This window comes from Sinohyriopsis cumingii, chromosome 15 (assembly GCF_028554795.1).
Source record: "Sinohyriopsis cumingii isolate HCF-2022 chromosome 15, ASM2855479v2, whole genome shotgun sequence".
NCBI classification, from domain to species: Eukaryota; Metazoa; Mollusca; class Bivalvia; order Unionida; family Unionidae; genus Sinohyriopsis; species Sinohyriopsis cumingii.
Window position 1 is genome coordinate 145,321,735 of NC_142975.1, and position 23,536 is coordinate 145,345,270.

Here is a 23,536-nt window from a genome sequence, read left to right on the forward strand (position 1 = left end):
AGTTTCTTTTCCAAGGACAGAAAGGTTGTAACTTGGGAACTGGTTATTTTGCAGTTCTAAGAGGCATGGATGTCTAGTCTGTGAAATGTGTTTTGTATTTAGGACATTTTCTTGGGTTTCATTGGGAACAGAGGCATGCATTTTGTTTGAATTCACAGTAGTGAGCACAATGCCATCATTACAAATTAGGCCACTGTGGCTTGCATTTAATGCTTTTGTGGCTCCGTTTAAGTATTGTATATCAAAACTGCCAAAGTTACTATAGTGATTTCATTTTAATTACATGTATATTCCATTGTTAATGGCTGGCACCATCTTGTACAAACCGGTCTTAAAATCTTTGCTACTTAAAAGTGGTGTGGAATATTGTGCAGGTTTTTAATAATTGTCTGCTTTGTACCAGAACTCTCAAACACATCTTCCAGTTTTAAACTTTATTTGCATGAAAAATTAAAAAATATCAGCAATAAACTTGTATGTACTAAAAATGTTGCTGATTTTTTTTTTTTTACAATTTGTATGCATCTCTTATGTGTATAAAAGGGTTGAAAGAGGTATTTTAATTATTGTAGGTCTTTTTCTGAGGCATTTTAGCCAGTCACCTATTTTATGTTTACCTTTAGCTGTTTTATTGTGTGTGTGTTTTACAGAATTTCAGATTTTTACCACTTGTCTTTTGTCTAAATTTGTTTGGAAGTTCATCTTCAGTAAGATTTTGCCAATGTTTATGGTTGGAATTAATATTTACAATTATTATCTTCCTAAAGTTTTTTTATGCAGTTCCTTATATTTACATTTTTAGAACATTACCTTTAGTTGGCTGCACATAGCAGTTATTATGCTGACATGCTGATAAACCCTGATACATACAGGGCTTTATGGATGCATCTTTGAAACCATGATATATTGATGAAAAAAGTGGATGATACCCCAGAACTTGAATAAGCATCATGAAATTCCTAACTTTTAATAAGTTGTATATTTTATTAAGTATTCTTTCGAAACAACATTCTTGGTTCGCTGAAAATAACATTATTTTACAAAACTTTGATCAATGAAAATGTAACTAATGCCTACTAGTGGCAACACTAATAAATTTTAATTGAACAAATTTTGTCAAGTGAAATTTCATGTTTTAGTTCCATCTTTTTATTTGGTTTCAATGTTACCGTGTATGAAATCTGCCATCCTGTATTCAGACATGAAAAATGTCAATGTACTGTCACAGCTATGTTCATAAGCATTTCTCTGAGAACCTAATTAAGTGTTGGTCATCTTGTGATCACCGACTTCTGGAAGAATTTGTTGTATTGTTCCATTCTGTTATAAGAAGACCTGCTTTTATATTATCATGTTAATGATGTAATTTGTATCAAATCTAATAAAGTGGGTGGAAAACTTGAAAGGCATGCAAATCCTAACTGCACAAGAGCTAGCAGTCGTGGTCCTTTGTGGGGTCATTTTAGTTGGCCAATCAAGTGCCGCTCTAAATATTAATGTGCAAGTAATATAATTAAACTAGCTGACTCGTTCACAAATGTGATCAAAAGATAGTAAGGTGGGCAAGCAAATTGAGTACCTGATGGATAACAAGTTTTTGTTACATATATGGTTCATTATGGAGAAACAAGTTTGTAGTGAACTAAAAAAAAATTATTTTTACATTCGGAGATTTCCTCAAGGATGAGAAATGAGAAGCTTCACTATTACTTGCAAATGAAATCATCAACATTTTACTAACAGAACAAGAAAAAAGAATATAGTTTTGACATTGAAAGTTGTTTCATGAAATTTCCTTAGTTTTTGTTGTGAATCGACAAATTGATGTAATACACAATGTTTTTGTGTATACATCACGGCTGTTGAAACCACACGGAATTATTTTGTTTAATGAACTTTCAGATGTTTGGTATCTTGAACATAAAATTAATTTACACAGAAAATCAAAACTCATTAGCAAAAGTTCTTTATTAAATTTTTTTCCAAACGTGTATTAAATGAGTATTCAACCATTAAACAGCCAAATAATGCTCCCCCCTTTCCTGTTTTTTTAAAATGAGGATGGCAGTGCATTCCCATGTTTTTGACATAAAGATGTCGACGAGTGAGATTGTATTTTGTGGAAATAATGTTATTTAATTCTCCAAAAATAGCTAAGTTTGGTTTGCTTCAAGGGGTTTAATGCATGATTGCAAGTATATTTGGTGGAGAGAAAAAAATGGGAAAGCGCCATAGACCATGGGAAAGCTAACCAGCATGCTTTCTGGCATACTTGAACTGGTTTATCCTAGACTCAAAGTTGTATGGAGAGATGTGCAAGTGACCATAAAGGTGTGTACCTTTGACCTCTTGGCTGACCAGGACACTAAGATAAAAAAATTGGTTTTATTTGGTGTTTTATGGCACAGGAACACAAGTAGGTTTTTTAGTTTTGAGGCAGGTGGAGTAAAGTAACTTGCTGAAGGGCACACCACAAAAGACCACAAAATGGCCACCGGTATGGTCAGATAGTAGGATTACCCCCACACACACACACACACACACACACTTTACGTAATGAGCCAGCACCTGTACCACGAAGCCATTGCAGTAAATCGAGAGAAAATTGGCTTAAATGACACAATATGGGTAGTTGCCAGATGGAGTAGCATCCCTTTTCTGTAGGTTGCACCAGTTCGTTTTTTTTTTTTTTGTTTTCTTTGCAGTACTGAACAAGGAAGAAATCTCTGGTTCTATAAGAAAAGAAAATGCTGCTTGAAAACTTGTGCAAGCCATGATAAAGCCCTTAAATATACAACTCTTTGGGGTTATAGGAAACGTGGCAAAGTCTGCATATTTAGGTTCTATTTTATGTACATTGGTTGCAAGTTGTAAGAAATTTCATTAACATAGGTGGACTGCGTAAAATAAATTAAACGCTGGCCCTGTACGAGCTATTTTACTGACACAGTATTTCCTAATTCAACAGACAGGTACACAGATTGTACATAGTTAAACTATAAAAACACCGATATAGGCATTAGCATGCCAGGGTTGACAGCAGGTTAAAAGACAGTGCAACAATAGATAAAGACAAAACGGCAGCAGTTTAAAAAACAGTAGAACAAGGACAGTACAATATCAAGTAAACTACAACACTATTTGACAAGATAACAGATGCATGCTTTTTGTAGGTCATAAAAATGTGGGTTGTATGCATTGAACACATTTTATGTTGTAAACCTGCCATATGGCAAAGCATATTCCATTATGTTGTCCTGAATGAAAAATTGTATCAACATGGGTTTTCATTGGAATACTTTTCATGGTGTCCAATTGGTCTCCAGTGAGACTGTGCTGATTTGACATCCAAAATGCTGTGGGCGCCAGAATGCCAAATGGTCTAAAGCTCTTGTTGTTGTTGTTGTTGTTGTAGGATTTAACGCCATTTTTCAGCACGCGATAGGCTATACATGGCGGCCAGTATTAATGGTGGAGGAAGAAACCGGGAAATCCCCGGAAAGAACCACCGACCCTCGAGAAGCTACTGGCAAGCTTTCTCACAGATCCACATTGGCCGAATCCGAGACTCGAACCCACGCAGACAGAGGTGAGATGGCAGTGATCCGTAATGGAGAGCACTTTAGACCACTCGGCCACTCTGGGCTCTCTAAAGCTCTTGCTTTACAAATTACTCGCATTTGTCCATGTGGGTTCGAGTTGGCTTGCCAGTAGCTTCCTGTGGGTCTATTCAGGTTCTTCACCACCAAATATACTGGCCACCATGTTCAACCTATCATGGTCTGAAAAATGGCGTTAAGCCCACAAAATACACCAAAATGTCCACCACAAGAGCAATCATGAAAACCTTGTCATTACTACAACCAATAGATGAAAAGTCGTAGTGATATTGTGTTGTCACAAGAGTAACTATCTAGTTGGTCCTAAATGAAAACAGAACCAAGAAAATATGCCTGCCATGATGGCCATCTTGAAATTCTTGTTTTTGCTACACCTACTGTTAGGATTTATAAGCTCTTAAAATTATTAACAGAAAAGAGTGAAGACAACAAGCTTTGTAAAATTAAACAAATTATTTCTCTAGAATACAAAGTGAAAAATGATAAAAAAAAATTTAAAAGAACTTACGGTATTGCGAATTAAATCCAAAAATAATCAAAGAATTAAAGACACAATTCCTAGTAATAAAAAGTCCTGAATAAAACTCCAAAATTGAAGGTGATGATGTGTCAGTTATGGGCTGCGTAAGTGCTGATGTGAAATATTATTCCAGGTTTGAATTCAGTATAAAGTCCAGTGAATATCTTTATCCAAGACTTTTATCAGAGCACCTTTGTATTTCCAGAGAAAATAATCACTTGAATTTAATAATTTGAAGAAAATAAAATTCAGCCCAAACTGGTCGCAACATAATACAACTTCAAGTGCTAGATGTTAAAGCAATATTGATAAAATCCCCATACAGAAGATGATAATAGTTTTCTGCTTGACCTCGGGTCACAATTAGCATTTTCTAAAAATAACCATTGCCTACTGGAAAATAACCTTCTAGCATGTCTAATGAGCCTTATTTATTTACAACACAATAGCCGACAAATTTCACTTGGGTAACTCCAAAACCATGACCCTGATCAACACACTTACTTCTTTGTTTACCTGAATAATAATCCTGATAATAAGCTCATACACAGATAATAATGAAACTATTATTAGTTGTTTAAATATAATACAAAAATATAAAAAAATAAAACAATCCGGTCAAGCAGAAATTAGCTCAGTTTTGGACAAGGTCAAGTCTAGCATACAATGTTAATTACAATAGTATGTAATGGAATTAAAAAAACGTAAAACAAACAATAAAATTAAATATACATAACACGACAGTATTGAGGGCCCTGAATGACCAAAGGCGTTCCCCTTCACAGAGCAGTCACATCCCACTCCTACCTGCGTGCGTTCGAGTCCCGAATTGGACTAACTTGGGTAGGAAGAGAACTTACCAATATCTTCCACAGGTCGGTAGTTCTTACATTCGTAAATCCAATATGGCTGTTACAACGACTGACTTAAAGATCATCTTGTTCTTGTCACTATTTCTTAATGCATGATCTTATGACTTGGGGTTTTCAACAAAAGACTTATGATAATGTCTATGTTGTCCTAAATAAAAATGGTGCCAAGCTGACATCCAATATGTTTACCACGTCAGCTAAATTTAAAAATCGTTGAAGAATATCATATGTGATTACAACACTTGATAGTTAAAAAGAAGAAACGGTCCACTCTTCTATTCCTGGAGCGTCTTTCCCTTGGAGGGGACCTTGTTACTTTTTCGTTCGACTAGTAATAAACCAGAGTAGCTTATGGGATGGCCTGTTGTCGTATGGCGTCCGTCCGTTGGAACAAGTTTGTTATCGCTACTCCGAAGAAAGTACTTGGGGGGGGGGGTTGCCATTAAACTTTAAACACGTAGTTATTGCAAGGCCTATTTCGTCTGAAATGAAAATGTTCGGACATCCGTCTTAAAAATCTTGCTATTGCTAATCCTCCCGAATGATGGTCATATCAACAGGGGATTTTACTAAAAGACTTCTTATGATGTCTAGTAGGTCTTAAATGAAAATGTTGCTGATCTGTTGTCCAATATTACCTCCATGTCAGCCATGTTGAAATTCTTTATATTGCTTCTCCTCCTGAACGGAAAGTCAGATCGGCATGGGGATTTCATCGGAAGACTAAATGTGATGTCAGTTTCATGCTTTACAATGGGTTCAATATTTAAAGAAAAAGAATTTATTTCCCAGATTTTCCTCACTGGTTATCTTGTTTAGTTGAAAGAAAGACACTATATGGTATGGTATACATTGTTAAAATAACTTCTAATTCACTTTGGTTTGGTGTATAGTATACGGCTTTTCCTTGCTTCATATGTGCACCTGTCAACAAACAGCTATCTCTGCTTGGTCATTGTCCCTCGTGGAATTTAAAGGTAAATTGTAAACAAAGGAGCCAATAACTTCTTTTTACTTTTTATATATTTATTTTTTATTTTTTTATTTACTTTTTTTTTTATTAACCCCGTTTTAGGTTGACCACTGGGTCGGGAAACCATCCCAATGTCACCTTACAATCAAACATTTCTGGTTATCAGATAATCTAGGGATAATAAATATAAATATATTTTGTACTTCATTCATTGCTCTTTCAGAAGTTAGTATGTCCTACTGTTGCAAAATTCATTCACAGATTAGCCGTGTGCTTTGATCAGTTTCCACAACTAAAATATGTAAAGAATCCTAGAGGTATGCCAACATTCTCTCTAATGTGGATGTTGCAAATGCAAACAACTTCACCTTATACATGCCAATCTGTTAGAATTACGCAATAATTTGTAGAGCACCATCATGGGCCTAAATGAAAATGGTGTTGCCCGGACATCCAACATGGGCACCCAGGCACTGCCCTAGGATGTGCGGGGCCCAAGGCAGCAAATGATGAGCGAGGCCTCCAAGCCAAAAAAAAAAAAAAAAAAAAATTGCATTGTGGAGTTGATTTCCTGAAAGCGCGGGGCCCAAAGCGGTTACCTCATTCGTCTTGCCCTAGGACCGGGCCTGTGGCCACCTCAGTGGCCATCTTAAAAATATCGTTTTCGCCTCTTAAATGGATGATGATGTCAACATGGGATTGTTCCTAAACGATGTCTCGTTGGTCAGAAATCAAAATGCCCGCCATGATAACAATTTTGAAAATCTTGCTACCATTATTCTGCCAGAACGGAAAGTCATTTTGGCATGGGGTTTGCACCAGAGTACAAATTATGAGTCTGCTTAATCCTATATGAAAATGTTGCTGCCTGGACATACAATATTACGGCCAACTTAAAAATAGTGTCGTCACTACTCCATCTGAAAGGATGTTCTTGTCTGCACGACTTTTCCACCACAGAACTTAAAATGTGCAATTAGTCCGAGTTGAAAATAATGCCGATCTGACTTACAGTTTGGACACCTTAGGATCATCTTGAAAATCTTCTTATTGTTACGAACGGAAATTCATATCAGCATGCGGTTTTCACCACATGAATTCTTCTGATGTCTAGTTCATCCTAAATGAAAATGATGCTGCCCAGACATCCAATTTTGCCACCATAGCGGCTGTCTCGAAAATCATATCACTACTCCTACACGGAAAGTCACATCGGGGGAAAATTCTCTATCTGGCATTGTAGGAAGCGGCTTTTTTATTAGAAGATTAAATGGTCGGCCCCTTACAACCCCACCAAGCGTAGTTGGTTTAAAAACAAACCAAACCTTCATGATCTTGCCAAGTATCTTATTTCTTCGTCCCACAGATAAGTCAGACTGTCACAACAATGAGGGGGTTTCATAAATGTGCACAAAATCATATTTTTAATATAATGGGGGTGGGGGTGGGGAGAGAACACATGGTTTGCAAATGTAATGTTTTAATTGGCAATGAACACATGTAGTGTGTTACAGCTAATGAAGGTATACGTAGCAAAACGTATTCTTCATACATATTGGTAGCCATCTTGGAAAATTAGTTGCCAATAGTTATTTTGGTTTTAACTATTTGAGACATGAATTATGTCCGAGATCGTTTTGATTGCAAGTTGAAGATCCAGTTCCGAAACATCTTAACATGGTAACTCTAAAGCATTCATTTTTTGTGTTCTTATTAAATGGAGCGACACACTGCTTTCGTGTTCATATAAGCAGACAGGAAAAATCGGAAAGTAAAACACTAATCACACGAATACACGAATAAATTTCATGCTCATTGAAGCACAAAGCTTTATCTTGCCTTTCGACACTAATAAACTCGAAACAGCTAATAGCTTGAATGAAAACGTAACTCATGCAGGACTTGAGTTTACGAAGAAAAACAATTGCTACGAATTGTTCCAGACAGAGAAGCTAGCCTAATTCATAGAGATGAAATCTCATTGATTTTTCTTTTTGCATAGCCCTGCCCGTAAGGTCTTGGGTGGGTGGGGGGAGGCGATATGTAGAATCAGCTTTTGCCGTCTGCCCACCCTCCTTGAGTAGACAATAGTTTTTATACTACTTCAACTACTGATGTGAAACTTGAACGGTGGGCACATCTGGAAATGAGCATGTATGTTGGTCCAAGACAGGTGGACACATCTGGAAATGAGGATGTATAGTGTTCCAAGACAGGTGAGCACATCCGGAAATGAACATATAAGCTAATCCGCTGTCTCATCAGTTTTTCCTTAATTTCCTTAAAAATGAATGAAAACATTTTCAGCATGTTTTTCTTTCACTTAATGCAGCAATTTTAAATTTAAGTTGACTTCACTCCTGTGTTCTAAGACTTCTAATTTCCCTATAATTAAGATCATTTCACACAATACGGTCACAAGGTATGTTAGGAAGCAAGAACAAATTAATCATAATTAACTTATTTTCATGCATAGCAAAAATAATGAACCGTTTTGTTGAGAAAATCATGCATGATGATATGAAAATAAGAAAATTAAATGCACAAATTTTCATATTTATCTTAAGGTGCCATTCTACAGTTTTGGACTTTGCATAGGGTCGGAGTTTTAAAAAATAAGGAATTTCGCAGGTTTTTCGCACTGGTTATACTTGCTATTAAAAAAAGACCTTGTATATTTTTTACTTTGTTAAAAGAAATTTAAAAATTAAAAGTGGTCCTAAAAACAAAAATATAAAAAGTAAAATAAAAATCGCATGGGTATTTATCATTGAAAGACGATAAGTTAATTATTTAGGCTGTATTAAACTAAAATACACTCTTGGTTGATTCACTCCCCTCTTATCATGGCGTTAACGACAGCAAGTGACGTAATCGAACATATTGTTATAGCAACCAGACGTTACTGTAGTGATCAAGTGAAAAGAGACACCAACATGTCAGAGGAGAACCATAGATCCATATATGGAATATCCGAATGGACTCCACAAGAAAGGGATGGTTTCTGGAAGAATGAACTAGAAGTAAGTCATTTTCGTCGGCATAGTAAAGCCTGAAATTCCGTAGAAGTCCCATGAGTTTCATGGCTAAACTTTTATGAAATGTCAATATAAAACTGAACTTTACCACTTTGCAAAAAAAAAAAAAAAAATACAAAATAAGTAAGAAGAGAGAAGATTGAACTTCGTTGTAGAAATATGAAGCAAAATGATTGAGACTTGGAGACAATTTGTATCTATGATCTGTAGATTCGAGCAAATTATCATCAGCGTGACATACGTAACCAATAAAAAAGCCGATACACAAATTTAACAAAATATTAATTTGTCCATAGATCTCAGATACTATTATTCTTTTTAATTCATTTCTGGAGTATTTCGACACGGTTTGGAATAAAGCTAATTACAGTTTTAGCAACCTTTCTCCCTGCTTTAGTCGGAGCCGCGGTGGCTCGGTGGTTGGCCTGTCTTACTCAAGACCGAAAGGATGCGGGTTCGAATACTAGCATCAGACAAGCCTGGACCAGCTACCCTAGTGTGTTTTGGGGCAAAGTACTTATTTCAAATAGTCTCGGCACACAAACCAACTCGTGTTGCTGAACCGTAAAGCAACAAACCAAACCTTACATTAGTCATGATTAAATATTTATGAACGAAGATGGGAACAGTTCAAATCTTGCGCGCATGGTCTAGCAGCGGATAATTAATTTTTTTGTAGATCCAGACACTTTGACAACGATCTGTAATTGCATTGCCACTGCGAAACTTCTATGTAGCCTGCATTTCCTGCTAGCAGAACATTTTAAACTTTTCAACTTTTGTTATATCGAAAATATCAACACCAAAATTACATCGATAATTAGCCTGTTGGGTTCTTTCTATTTTGCCTGGATATGGAACATGAACAGATAAAGACAAATAAACAAACCTTCCTTCTATTTACCTACCTGCCTAATTTTTAACTCCCCTCTTTATCTCCTAAAATACAGATTTATGTATCTAATTACCTATGCACCCACCTGCCAATACACCTAATAACTTAATTACCTATCTATTCACACGCATAACTTTATCCTGCAAAATATGTGTAATAATATTAATGTTAATATTATTGTTGGATTTTGAGATGGAAATATAACAGCCTGTGGCGAATGCGAGAGTTTTTAACTACATATGTTCATGGGAATTTGAAATCAAACTGTGTCGAAAATTTGGTTTATGATGATACAATTTACGCGAGCAATATCTTCAACAAGTTATTACAAGAAATCCTGTCCAAAATAGATGATATCATTGTGGTGTTATTATTATTATTGTATTATCCATGTTTCACTCAAACATGACTACAATGCATTATCTTTACTATTCAGTGTCTCAAAACACTCTCATAACAAATTAAATGAGGTCACTTAGATATTATCACCATTCTTCTAATTGTAATTAGCAACATTATGTTACAACAGAATAATTAGAAAGGAGATCTCAGTTCCAAGTTAAAAGGGTTGATTAATGACTCGAACAAGTAAACCATTTTATCACAGAGGAATGATTAATGACTCCAACAAGTAAAAACATTCTATAAAAAAAAGGAATGATTATTGACTCCAATAATTAAAAACATTCTATCAAAAAGGAATGATTATTGACTCCAATAATTAAAAATATTTTATCACAGAGGAATGATTAATGACTCCAACAAGTAAAAACATTCTATCAAAAAGGAATGATTATTAACTCCAATAATTAAAAATATTTTATCACAGAGGAATGATTAATGACTCCAACAAGTAAAAACATTCTATAAAAAAAGGAATGATTATTGACTCCAATAATTAAAAATATTTTATCACAGAGGAATGATTAATGACTCCAATAATTAAAAACATTCGATCAAAACTTGCAATTCAAAGACGTAATAGTGACAGATGTGTTGGCTGACAATGATCTCCCAACTTTGAGTGCAGGAACGCTAAGGAATAATGGTAAATACTTTAAAGAATTCATAGCTAATTATTTTCCGAATATATAATTTTCGAACATATAACATTACCTCCTTACCAGCCTTATATTATTTTTTTTCAGCGGTGCCAAGTAATCAGGAGGAGGCACATTGCAGTCCGTGGGGACGGGTCAAAGTCTTTCCCAGGGATCAAGCCCTGGACCAGCGAGGATGCAGAGAAGGCCAAAAAGGAGAGGCTTGATAGTTTCTTTGGCATTCGCCTGCATCCATCTGAGGTTGGTAGCAAAAGCAAGTTATATACGCTATTGAAACATATGAATATGAACACACAACAACATCAACAAACAAAATCAACAACAACAACAAAAATCAATGGTAAATAAAAGTTGGTAAAATGGTTAATTTGACTGTGCATAGGATGGCTGGGCCCAGAGTTAAACCGACCAAGTAGCCAATCAGAAATTACTAACTGCACTAGTCAAAGTCACTAGCTCATTGGTACTATGAGACTAATGAAAATTTGTCAAAATCACGTTCCATTTAGTAAAAACAGTGCCAACCCTAATAGATCTGACTAAATAACCCCGTGATAGTTCACACCACATTATAGAATATCGGATTAATTTTTAATTCCTGGATAGCGAGGAAAAGAATTGTATTCCATGTTTAGGACTATGGAACTTTAAAAGTGTAAAGTGAGTGATAGTTAGGAATATACACTGGCGGATAACTGGAATTTAATGTCAGTCAAAACAGTTAGCATACATTTGGTTCTCACTGCAAAATTGTTATTATGCTTAATCAACTAAAAATTGGTCATATGTGGTACATATCTGTGCACAAGAGGTATTCCAAATTCATATTTGAATGCAAATTAACGTTTTCTGACAGTTACTGATGACAAATTGATCAACAAATTATCAACTACTAGGTATATTCTTGTTATTAATATCGTACGGCCACCCCATGCATAATATATTGAACAGGAACATATGTTAAACATAGAGTAAGCGGACTAAAGATATAATATTGGCAGTTTTGGAAATTATCCAAATTATAAGGAAGCTCTCATCTTAATTAAGTTCCTAAAACCTGTTGCTGACAGATACTATTTTGTATAAGATGTACATGTTTTTGTTTGATTAAAGCATCTTTCTCACATGAAGGCATCTTCTTGCTATTAATATCGTACGGACGCACCACATACCGTTCTTTTCATACAGGGTAATTGACACAGGAGGTGATTGACCGGCGGGTAATTGACATAGGATAATTGACCAAGGTCAATTTTCCTGTCACCAGAGATTTCACCCTATTTCACTTTTCAACATATCACTACAGCAGTGAAACTGTAAAGACAATTAGCGAAACGGGCTTGCCTTGAGCCGAGATCAGCGATCACATAATCAAATGAAAGAATATAAGTAAAGCTTTATAATATCTCATTACATGTGTATGGGCGGGCTTGTGTGTAGGTCACCGTATAAATCTAATGAAATTTAGTCTTATTTCATTTTGTGATGTGTTAGACTGTCGTTGCTCTTTCTTTAAAAATGCAGCTTTTGCTTTTCTAATTCTTCTGAGCGTTTTCAATTTGCCTGCCAAGTTCAACTCTACGTAGATCTTTGGCTTTGTTATGATTGTGCCTCTGGCAGATATTGCTTTTGGTATGGTTTGGCTTGCTTCTTGTCTTGTTAAACTTCTACTGAATTGTAATGAAATTTTGAAAGTCAGCTAAACGTTTTTTTTTTCATTGTAACAATGATATTATTATTATTATTATTATTATTATTAATGCAAACCATCTTTCATTGTTACTTACTCTGACTTGAAAAGTAATTGGGTACATAACAATAATATATATATAATAGTATGACCAAAACGAAATGAAAGGAAAGACAAGACAAGACAGATTATTACGGAACAGCTCTTGCTGCGAACATTCTTAAAAGGTGCAAGACAAATGCATAAATGAAAGTTTATCCATGAATAAGACCGGCAAAAATACCAGTTATAAATATTTTGTAGTCGTTAAAATAACAAGAAATAAAATTTTACATTCATTTAAAACCAACAGTATATCAGATACCAGTTGTAAAATGTTCCATTAATTGGCTTCTACCGTAGGCGTCTAAACTTTACATAGCCTGGTGGTGATAAACTTTATATTGATAATTTCTTCTGACGCTAATCAATAAAGAAAACGTTTTCACTGCTAAAAAAAGTAGATATAGAGTAGCCAGTGAAAACATGAAAATATGATAAAATGTTTTCGAGAAAAAGATAGAATAGCACAATACTAAAGTTGAATCATTCATGGTGGCAAAGTGTATGTCTGAGGAGGTCTCGAAAAACATTCACTAACCTGTTTTATCTCTTTTTTTTCCTCTAGTCTGTTTCACTAGTAATTTGACTGCATGACATGAAGCGGTTTCAAAAGTTGTAATAATAATGCTTGTCAGAAATACAACGCATCAACTATCAACATTCTTTCATCTACCTAACATTCTTCTCCTATCATTTTCTTCTTCTTTATTTTTGTTGGACTTTTGAAATAGATATTGTGAATAGTATTAAACACTGAGTCAACGCGCATGAAGTTAATCCTAACTTGAATGATAAACATCCAGTGAAGTAGCTAGTTCCTATCTGATGTCATATTTTCTTCTTTCTGTCTAATCGGTCAAACTGTTATGTTGTCAATTGGAATAATTTTGCTAATCATTGATATAACAGTATAAATAGCTATGTTGGTATCTAACATTAATTCTGATTTTTTTTTAGCAGATGTAGCATTTGTAACGATTTCATTTGTCCTCAGCATTTGTTTCTCGTCCATCTTTTCCAACTCTTTTCAGTTACATTTGTATCCATCATACCTTTAAACGTTCCACTTGCAATAGCTATATTTAGGTTTTGTTTGTTCTATAAAACTTTTGCTAACAGTAACTTTTCATTTAATTATTCTACTTCTTCACAGTTGGACAATCGTTGCTATTTAAATAACAAGGTGATGTCATAATATGATGGTGAAAATATTGACTTTATACCTAAAACTCCTGCATTCATATTCAAGAATCACAATATGCATAATTGTCAACGATCGCATCAGTAAAACTCGCTTTTGTTTTGCAACATTTTTAAATTATGTGAATATTTCCATTATGTACAGCCGACTACCTCGGACACCTTATTTTGTTTCCACGAAAACGTTTCGCTTATGTTTATTTTAGCACTGACGTACGTGTCATAGTCTTGCCAGAATCTACATAATAGGGACAATTTATGTAATTTTAAATAATTTTCTTCAGAAAAAAAAGACGCGCATACCTTACTTGAATATAGGCATATCAAGAAATCACTGTGCTCCCGCAGTTTAATTTAGTGTTATTGCTAGTTTTGTCTTGCAGCTACACGCAGTTTATATCACAACATTGTTAATCCATCTGATTCAGAACAAAGAGCGCTAAGGACCGTCTAAGATATATTTGGTACAATAGTTATCCCTCGAACGAGGGAAAACATTACTGTATTGATACTTGCAAAATAGACTATATTCTTTATAAATATTGAACAAGTTACAAACGGACATTGATAAAAGTATTTGATCATAAATAAGCTAAAAATTTTGGTGTTCTTAATAAAAGTTGTCCTGTATCAGTTAATGTTCTCGTGTGGTTTATGTTTAACTGACCATCTATCTTCAATTTAACATTGTTATGTCAACGTTGGTTACCATGGTTATAGCGGTAAATATAAATTTCGAGTCTATGCATAAAATACGGCATAACCAAAATTATCAGTTCACAGAAGGAATCAGACATCATGGAAATCATTTCTAAACATCATATGTACATGGAATGTAATGCACTGTTGTGCATATCTTCAGGGAACGTTTAAGTGTGAATGTCGCTTAATTTCAAGGGGATACATTACGAAAGTAATCCATTATATTTACAGCATGCAAACGTTCTTATCAATGCCGTGTGTTACCGGGAGGCATTGCAGGAACATTGCATTGCATGCCTGGGTCATTTGTCTTACAATAAGTTAGGGTAGGAATATTTTTTTGACGGAGAGTATTTTACGGAACGCAACCTACTAGATAGATAAATCCCGTTATTGTAATATGTGTATGTTAATAATTTTTCATTTTGATCCTGGAATAATAATAATGTGCTCATGTTCAAAGCAGACACAGAAAACAACAACATAAAACTCTACATTTAAACTGGATAGTACATGTCTAATAAATTACCAATGCGCTCGTATAATGAATGAATATACTTGAATTATTGGTAAAATATCTGTCTAGATGATCACATTTTCTACTGTGCACTTGTTAAAATATCACTGTAAAAAGCTAATATATATTATCTGTCCATTTGTCCTTGCGTCCGTTAGTCTGTAAGTCTGTAGGTCGACTCGTGTACAATGTTTACAAAAATATTAAAGTATATGTTCAATCATAAAAGAATTTTAAATTATATTCTTTTTCTTTTCATATATAATCAGGTCTTACATTTGTAAAGAACTTCTATAATTGCAAGGTATAAAATTTAATCAAAATATTATTATAATTACCATTTTAGAGTATTGTAAAAATTGACCTAAAATAGCCAAAGGAGAACTGAAAATGGTTACATGTATCATTATAATAACTACATAATACTGTATCGCATGTGCTGTATTTTGTTAACTCATTTTGCACATCAGCAATGTTGAGGTCCTTCTAGAATTCGATGTTTGAACACAATTACAGAGTGAATGTCCACGTGAATAGGCTTGTACATCAAAAGATGATGACATACAGGTGATCCATTTAACACTTATTAAGTAAAGTGGGAACTACAGATGATGACAGTACTTTTGATTACTGCTTTAAGCATAATGAAGAATACGAAAATTAATTGGAAAAATAAATTTGGGGTGTATGATTTGCTTTTCTTCTCATATTTTTGGTGTAAAATATAACCAAATGAAAACAGCTCTACTAGTCCAACACTTTTTAATGGATTGAAATGAAACTTGGTAAATATTATCATCATCACTGACGATGCACATATCGACAAATCACTTTGCTCCCTTAATTGTCATAGCTGTTGCCCTTTAGTCTTGATGGTTAGTATGACACAATCTAATTAACGTAGCATGTTCTTCGCTTTGTCTGGGACGTTTCAGTAAGGATCAGTGTGAAATTTGGTATATATTTTTATCATTATTTGAAGGTGCATATGTTTTCAATTTTTTTCACTTTGATGTTTGTAATAGTTCTTACCTGTCTTATTTACGGCTGGATATAGTGTATGAACTCTAAAATTGTTATAAAACTTAATGCATATTAAGGTCATCATCGTAAGATATGTATATTGATAAATCACGGAACCCACATTTTGTTAAGAAGAACAACTGGGCGCTCACCAGTTATTATGTACTTTTGAAAGAGTGACGTATGTAGGGTGAAGAGGTATGCATTCGTAGCATGCACACTGGAGGTCGTCGTCTTAAAATATGCATGTTGATAGATCACTGTACCCACATGCTGTTAGAAGAATTGTGCGCTTTTTGTATTCAAGTCTAATCTCTATTACATGGGAGGGGAGGGATGCGGTCGAGACGGGGGCGTGAGAGAATAGTAGTAAATGGGGGCACCCTAGTGACAATGGGAATTAGCATTACAAGACCCCTTGGGCAACTCTAGCGACAATGGAAAATTAACATGGAGAAAAATCGTGGGACAATCTGGCGACAAGGGAAATTAACATGGAGAAAAATCGTGGGTCACTCTAGCGACAAGGGGAATTTAACATGGAACTATAGTGTGGGTCTGTCTAGCGACAAGGGGAAATTAACATGGGAATAGAGTTTGGGTTTGTCTAGGGACAAGGGGAATTGAATATGGGATTTTTTAAAAAAATTTAAATTTAAATTTAAATTTAAAAAAAGGGGTAGGCAATGGAAAGGCTATCTCTTTTCGAGAAATATGGCTGGCCCTGAAAAGGGCCTTTGGGTTTTCTTCTTCTTCTGCTTCTAATTTCTTCTTTTTCTCCACCAAGTTCTTATTTTATCTCCAACACTCTTTCTCTTCTTCTCTTTCTTTTCTCCTGCTCTTCTTTCTTCTTCTTCTCTTCCTCCTCTTCTTTCTTCCTCTTCTCATTTTCTTCTTCTTTTTCAATCTTTTCGTTCCATTTGCTTATTCTTATTCTTTCCTCTTCATCCTCCTTCTCCTCCTTTATCTCTTTCATGACACCACTAATCTTGTCCTTTACCTTTTTTAAGTTATTAATTTCCATCTTTACACGATGGGGACTATAGGAATAATGGTCTTCAACCAGTCTTATTAACATCTGCTCCATCATTCCTAAGTTGTCTAAAACGTCTTGTAATGTTTGTATTTTGTCCATTTGGTTAGAAGCCATCTTCTTTTTTTATTCTTTGCGGAATGGTTTGAACGACGAATACTATGGGTTCTTATACTTAAAGCGCGTACGTGAAGGAAAACATCCCCCCTAAAACGTAAAATTGATCTTACCTAGATCATGACCAAACAACGCGCGAACGTGAAGGAAAACATCCCCCTACTTTTTCATTTCATATAATAAAACCCAAACTATACTTTCTCATTTCATATAATAAAAACCCAAACTATACTCTCCACATACGCTAAGAAACAATAAACAAAATCCATAATCTACTATCCACACAATCTTACGTGAGCGCTTACAAAACCCAAACTATACTCTTCACATACGCTAAGAACAATAAACAAATCCATAATCTACTATTCACACAATCGTACGTGAGCGGGTACAAACACAAACACAAACACACAAACACAAACACACAAACACAAACACACAAACACAAACACACAAACACATACGCTAAGAACAATAAACTAATCCATAATCTGCTATCCACACAATCGTACGTGAGCGCTTACAGAACCCTAACTATACTCTTCACCTACGCTAAGAAACAATAAAGAAACCCATAATCTACTATTCCCACAAACATACCTGAGCTCTTACAAGCACCAACACACAAACACATACCCTCACACTATCTTAAAAAAGAGTTAGTGTTTATAATCACACTACTCTACCTACACACATTGGCAAATCGATCGTTATTTCTTTTCTAGAGTATTGGGTAGCCCTGAAAAGGGCTGTTTTTTTTTTGAACTTCATGGACACCTGGTTAATGGTGGCACCTTCCAGGCCTAGCGCCACATACACATCTTGTCCCCCAGTTACTTTTTACCTTTTTGGGGGAGAGAGCAGAGGCAGGATATGTCGCTTCAGAATCCCAATTTTCGCTCTCTGGGATTCTGAAATTTCTTCTTCTTCTCTCCTTTTCCTCCTCCTCCTCTTCTTTGTATCTTCTCTCCTCCTCTTTGTATCTTCTTTCCTCTTCTTCTTTATATCTTCTCTCCTCCTCTTTGTTTCTTCTTTCCTCCTCCTCTCTTATCCTTCCCTGCTCCACAATGGCTTCCGCGGCCAGTTCATTTAATATGCGCCTGGCATATTCCAGATGCACATGAAGTTCCAACAGTTTCTCCAGTCTCGTGTTCATTTTTGGTGTTGATGAATCAACAAGGGTAGCTGGACTGCCGAACGAGTTTCAATTTATAGTGAAAGCGCGGACGTGAAGGAAAACATCCCCTAAAAACATAAAATTGATCTTACCTACATCATGACCAAAAAACAACAACGCGCGGACCTAAAAGAAACACTCACTCACTTTTTATGCTACCCATCACTATTGTAAAATTTTTTATAAATCACTTCAATAGACTATCCACATACGCAAAGCAATCCAATCTAACCCCAAATTTACACCTCAAACACCAAAAAAAACAAAGACATCATTTTAATCTACTATCCATACCAACTTACTTAACCACTTACAAACACAAACACACAAACACATACCCTCACATTTTTTAAAAAAGAGTTAGTGTTTATTTTCACACTACTCTACCTACACACATTGGCAAGTCGATTGTTATTTCTTTTCTAGAGTATTGGGTAGCCCTGAAAAGGGCTGTTTTTTTTTTGTTTGCTATGGCATTCTTTTTAGTTTCTAAGAATGCGATGTCCTCTGAGGATAGACTTTCTGGCGATAGGTCTGCTTCTTCGGAAAGAGAAGAAGAACTCTTTGGTGTCCATACGACAATCGACAAAGCCTCTGTCAGCTTCAGGTTGCTGCTGCTGCTCTTGTTGTTGTTGTTGCTGCTGTCTCTGAAGTCTGTACTTCTCTGTCCATTCTTCTTTTTCCCTGTTCATTTCTTCTCTGAAGAGCTTTTCTATCAGGTCTTTAGTGATTTTTAACATTCTCACATTCTCTATTTCTTCTGGCTTCGGTATCAGACTGTGTCTGACCCTATGCAAATTCACGTAGGCTTCGTTGAGTTTAGCTAGTTTGGAGCACATCTTCTTAGGAGGATGAGTCGACAATGGATGGTTAGACTGGAAACAACCCGGTTCTTAAAGTCAAAGCGCGGACGTGAAGGAAAACATCCCCCACACGGTTTTTGAGTCGCAACGTTCAGTGAGTGTCATGAGAGGGATAGTAAGAAATGAAAGAGCATCAATCCAACATTCTTATAGCTAAACAAAAGACAAAGGCATTTTTTTTCAAAACACAACATTTTTTATTCAAAAATCACTTAACACTAAACAACAACAACTCTAACATTTTTTAACAACAATGCAACACTAAAAGTTTCTCCACTAGGTAAAGAGGGATAACAGTCTTCCATGGTTTCTAGTAATCTAGGATGACTTCTCTCAAACTGTTGATTTCTATCGTATTATCGAATTCTGCATACAGGATGACGTTCACCGTTTCATCAGGGTCTCGGTCTTTAAACTGAATTTCCACACGAATCTGGCCGGATTTTATAGGGTGGAAATGTCCCTCGTCGCTGCCTTGGTCTGGAGTGAAATCGAAAGCCCACAAAGCGTAGACTCCTGCATAATCCTCGTACGTAATACCGTGACTGGTATTGGTTCCTAACTGTCCGGTGGCTTCGTACAAGGACAAGTACGATCTCAAGTAATTCTTCTTTTTAAAGTCAGGTTCGAAAGGTCGGGTACACAAGGTCTTGCCATCGCGACTGACTTCGATTTTGGACACGCCAAAGTGTTGAAAGTAGAAAGGATTTTTTTCGGCAGCTCCGTTGAAGGCTGTATTCTCGACGATACCAACGATCAAACGTTTGGGTAACTGTCCTTGGAACAGATGATCTTCGATCATGGATCGCTGTCCCTTGGGAATGGTGAAGGTTTTCACTTCCACGCGTCGTATGGGATACTTGGCGGCCGTTCTGCTCAACGTCTGACTGATGTCGTTTCCCACTTTAGGTAACACTTCCACACGGCGTACGTAGAGTCTGGCTTCTAGGATTTTGGTTTTGTAACCGTCACTATCAGCCATCAAATGGAAAGCGGCACTGCTACGATTCAGTCTCAGGCGGACATCCACCCCGTTCAGCAAATACTTTTCTTGCAACCACATGTCCAAATGCAAACGATAAATCAGTTCTAAACTTGTGTCGGCTCCCGTGATTCTCTTTCTTCGTTCTACAAATCCATCATTGTTGTCTTTCTTTTCATCAGTTTCCAATATTTCAAACTTGGTAGGTTCGTCAGCTTCCCATACCACACAGGCATTGAGATGAGTGTTCTTGGCATCTATTCCGTACGTCAAGAGATTTTCCAGGTAGGCACGATAAGGGTAAGTATCCATGCTGCTACTGACCAGTTTGTTATTCAAATACAAGTCCACTCCACTGAACAAGGAATGCATGAAATTGTTGACGAGAGCTACTGCTTCATCGTCTATAGCACCTCCAGTCTTATCTAGAATTTTGACTTTCAGGTACAAGTAACTGCTATTCAGATCGATGTAATCTTCGGGCTGTCCTTTGATTTCAAACTCGATGGGAGCGGAATCGGTCAGTGAGGAGACGGGGTGAAATTCCACCCACTGGGATTCTTGAATCGTCATCATCGTGGGGGGCATGGCAAACAGATCCAGTTCCGTCTTGGAACAAGCGCAAGATTCTCGGTGCATCATTTTTTTGTCTCTTTTCTCAATAATCGAAAACGTCTAAGTCTCGAACGGTTCTTCTTTTCTTGGCCTTTCTCGCTTGAAGTCTGGTGAAAGGGTGTTTTCTTCGTCGTCTCTTTCTGCCTTGTCCTTGCTGAATGCCTGACTCGGTAGCGTGCAGGGCATTTATAGGTGTTTCTCGTTGGCCTAAAATGTCTTTGCCCGTTTGCAGCAAGACATTTTTGCCTGCCCTCATGAAGGCTTCTTTAGGGTTTTGTTTGTCGATGATGACATTTTGGAGAAATTCTTTGCCTTGCGTCAGTGCCGCATCTTTCAAGGCGTGCAATCCGCGTGTCACCATCGGTTTCAACACCGGGGCCACCGAACGAAAGGCCGATTTTAACATATCTCCTAAGCCGTGTCTTCGCTGTCGAGCAACCCCTCGGTACACTGGATACATGACTTAAGAGTCGTGAGAGAACCGTTTTCGAAAATGGAGTTTCACAGTGACTTTTCCTTTGGTGAATGGAATATTTTGTCCCAGATCTCCTTTTATAGCAATGTTGACCGTGTCCAAATACGACTTACTGACCGGCAAATAGTGAGGATGGACAAATTCGCGGTGGACGTGGTAAGTGTTTCCACCTTCCTCGTCAGTGTTCGTGGCAGAATCCACTTTGAAAGGAATGACACGCAGTAACGGTACGGAGGTGTGTCCCACCACGTTGTACTCCACCACATCGGAATACACGAACATCAAATTCAGTCCTTGGTTCAGTTCTACCGGGGCACGAAATAACTTGCTAAAAGACTCGTTGTCGTAAACGATGGGTAATTCGTTTTTCTTCATCATGGTCTTTCTCATGTCCATGTCTCCGCCCAACATGTCATACAATTCAGGACAAAATAAAATGGGCAGGATTTTACTCCGTTCAAATTTCATCAAGAAGCGACGAGCTGTTTTGTGGTACTCCATGGTGACATTTTTGTCGACATGCTCCAAAGCTTTCAGAAACACGACATTAAACCTGGAGGTTATGGTGCTGACCAAATGTTGACCACTAAAATAATAGCCTGGGGGAATGAACAAGTGATAGGTGGTGTACTTTTGTGTACGGGTTTTCTTGTCATATTTGACATTGCTATCCATCCACTGTTGCATTTGCTCGTCATGAACTTCCACATCAAAAAAATTTTGATTGGGAAGGACATTGAGGACTTGGGTCGGGTGAATCATTTCTACTAAAGCCACTTCCCAATGGGCTTCGTGATCTAACTGGATGGCCTGAGGTAATTTGGCCGTGTAACAGCACAACGTGTTCTTGGGAAACACCTCCATGGAACTGTCACTGGGTAAAGTTAAGTAAAATTGGTTTTGGTGACTCATAATTCCAGAGTTCTGTGGCTGTCCGAGGGGTTACTGGACGTCAGCGGCGTGTCTCCGTCTAAAATGGGGTTCTGGTTGTGATTGAAGTGGTGACTGGCACTGGCACTGGACACAAGGTTCCCGGGGTTCCCGTTCGAGGTGAATTTCAGGGAGGGATTAGGAAGCAGGTAACCGATGCAAGTGCTCAATAAAATGGTCCACAATTGTTTGTCTCCTTGTTGCAAACTCAAATTGGCGATGGCTGCCCCGATGACACAATACACCACGAAGATTTGGCAGAAAAAGACGATTTGCGTTTTAGGCACACGTTCTCCACACCACACCCACAAGGGTTGTTTTTGTAAATCTTGCACAGAAGAACTAGGTGAAGGAGGAGTGGTCGACCTAGCTGCGTCTGCTGTGTGAAAGGGCATGATGGTCACTTCTTTTTATAGTCGATGACTTGCGAAGCGTCGATCCAAGAATCAAAACTGGGTGGATATTCTTTCCAACGTACTTTGACTTCTTTGGCACGTCGTTTGCCCACTTTACGGGTTCTGCGTTCGAGAATGCTTTCGATGTCGTACACGTCGTCTTCTTTTTTGGTGACACGTTGTAACTCGGGCAAATAAAACGTTCCTTTGAGCACTTCTCCGTTCATGTCTTCCAATTTATAGACGGCAGGATGACGGCCATGCACTCGTCCAGTGACGCGAAACAATTCGGTCGTCCAGTTAGGTAAGTAACCTTTGTCGAAAGTGCGTTTGGTTTTGCCAATGCGCACCCAATCTCCTACGGCCAACTCTCCACTTTTCTTGGGGACAGCCCTCGTCGGGGACGTACCAAACAGGCGCTCAAACACCAACACTTCGTTGTCGGGACTCACGTCTTGCGGGGCACGTCCGATGCTTCGATGGTAAGATTGGTTGTACGCTTGCACCAGGTGCGGTAAGTAGTCAATGTACTTCAGAGTGTGGTGATGCGTAAAATATTTCCACATGCGTTCTTTCAAAGTGCGTTGAAAACGTTCCACGATGCTGGCTTTGGTTTCGGGATTCTCGGTGGTAAAAAAATGAATGTCACGTTTCTTTAATTCTTTTTGGAAAGCTTGGTTCAGAAATTCGGTGCCTTTGTCCGTTTGCCATCGAAGAGGGTGACGACCGCTTTTGT

The 23,536-nt window shown here is 37.0% G+C and overlaps 1 protein-coding gene across 1 annotated transcript in view; it reads left to right on the top strand.

The window, feature by feature from the left end:
* Window positions 1–8,816: 8,816 nt before the first annotated feature.
* The window catches only part of LOC149782995 (uncharacterized), a 28,361-nt gene continuing 13,641 nt past the window's right edge, over window positions 8,817–23,536 (top strand). Inside the window, exons 1-2 of the mRNA XM_089934953.1 lie at window positions 8,817–9,008; window positions 11,067–11,219. Of these exons, the coding sequence (XP_089791079.1) occupies window positions 8,832–9,008; window positions 11,067–11,219 (330 nt within the window). The 5' untranslated portion in view covers window positions 8,817–8,831. The remainder of the gene's footprint in view (window positions 9,009–11,066; window positions 11,220–23,536) is intronic.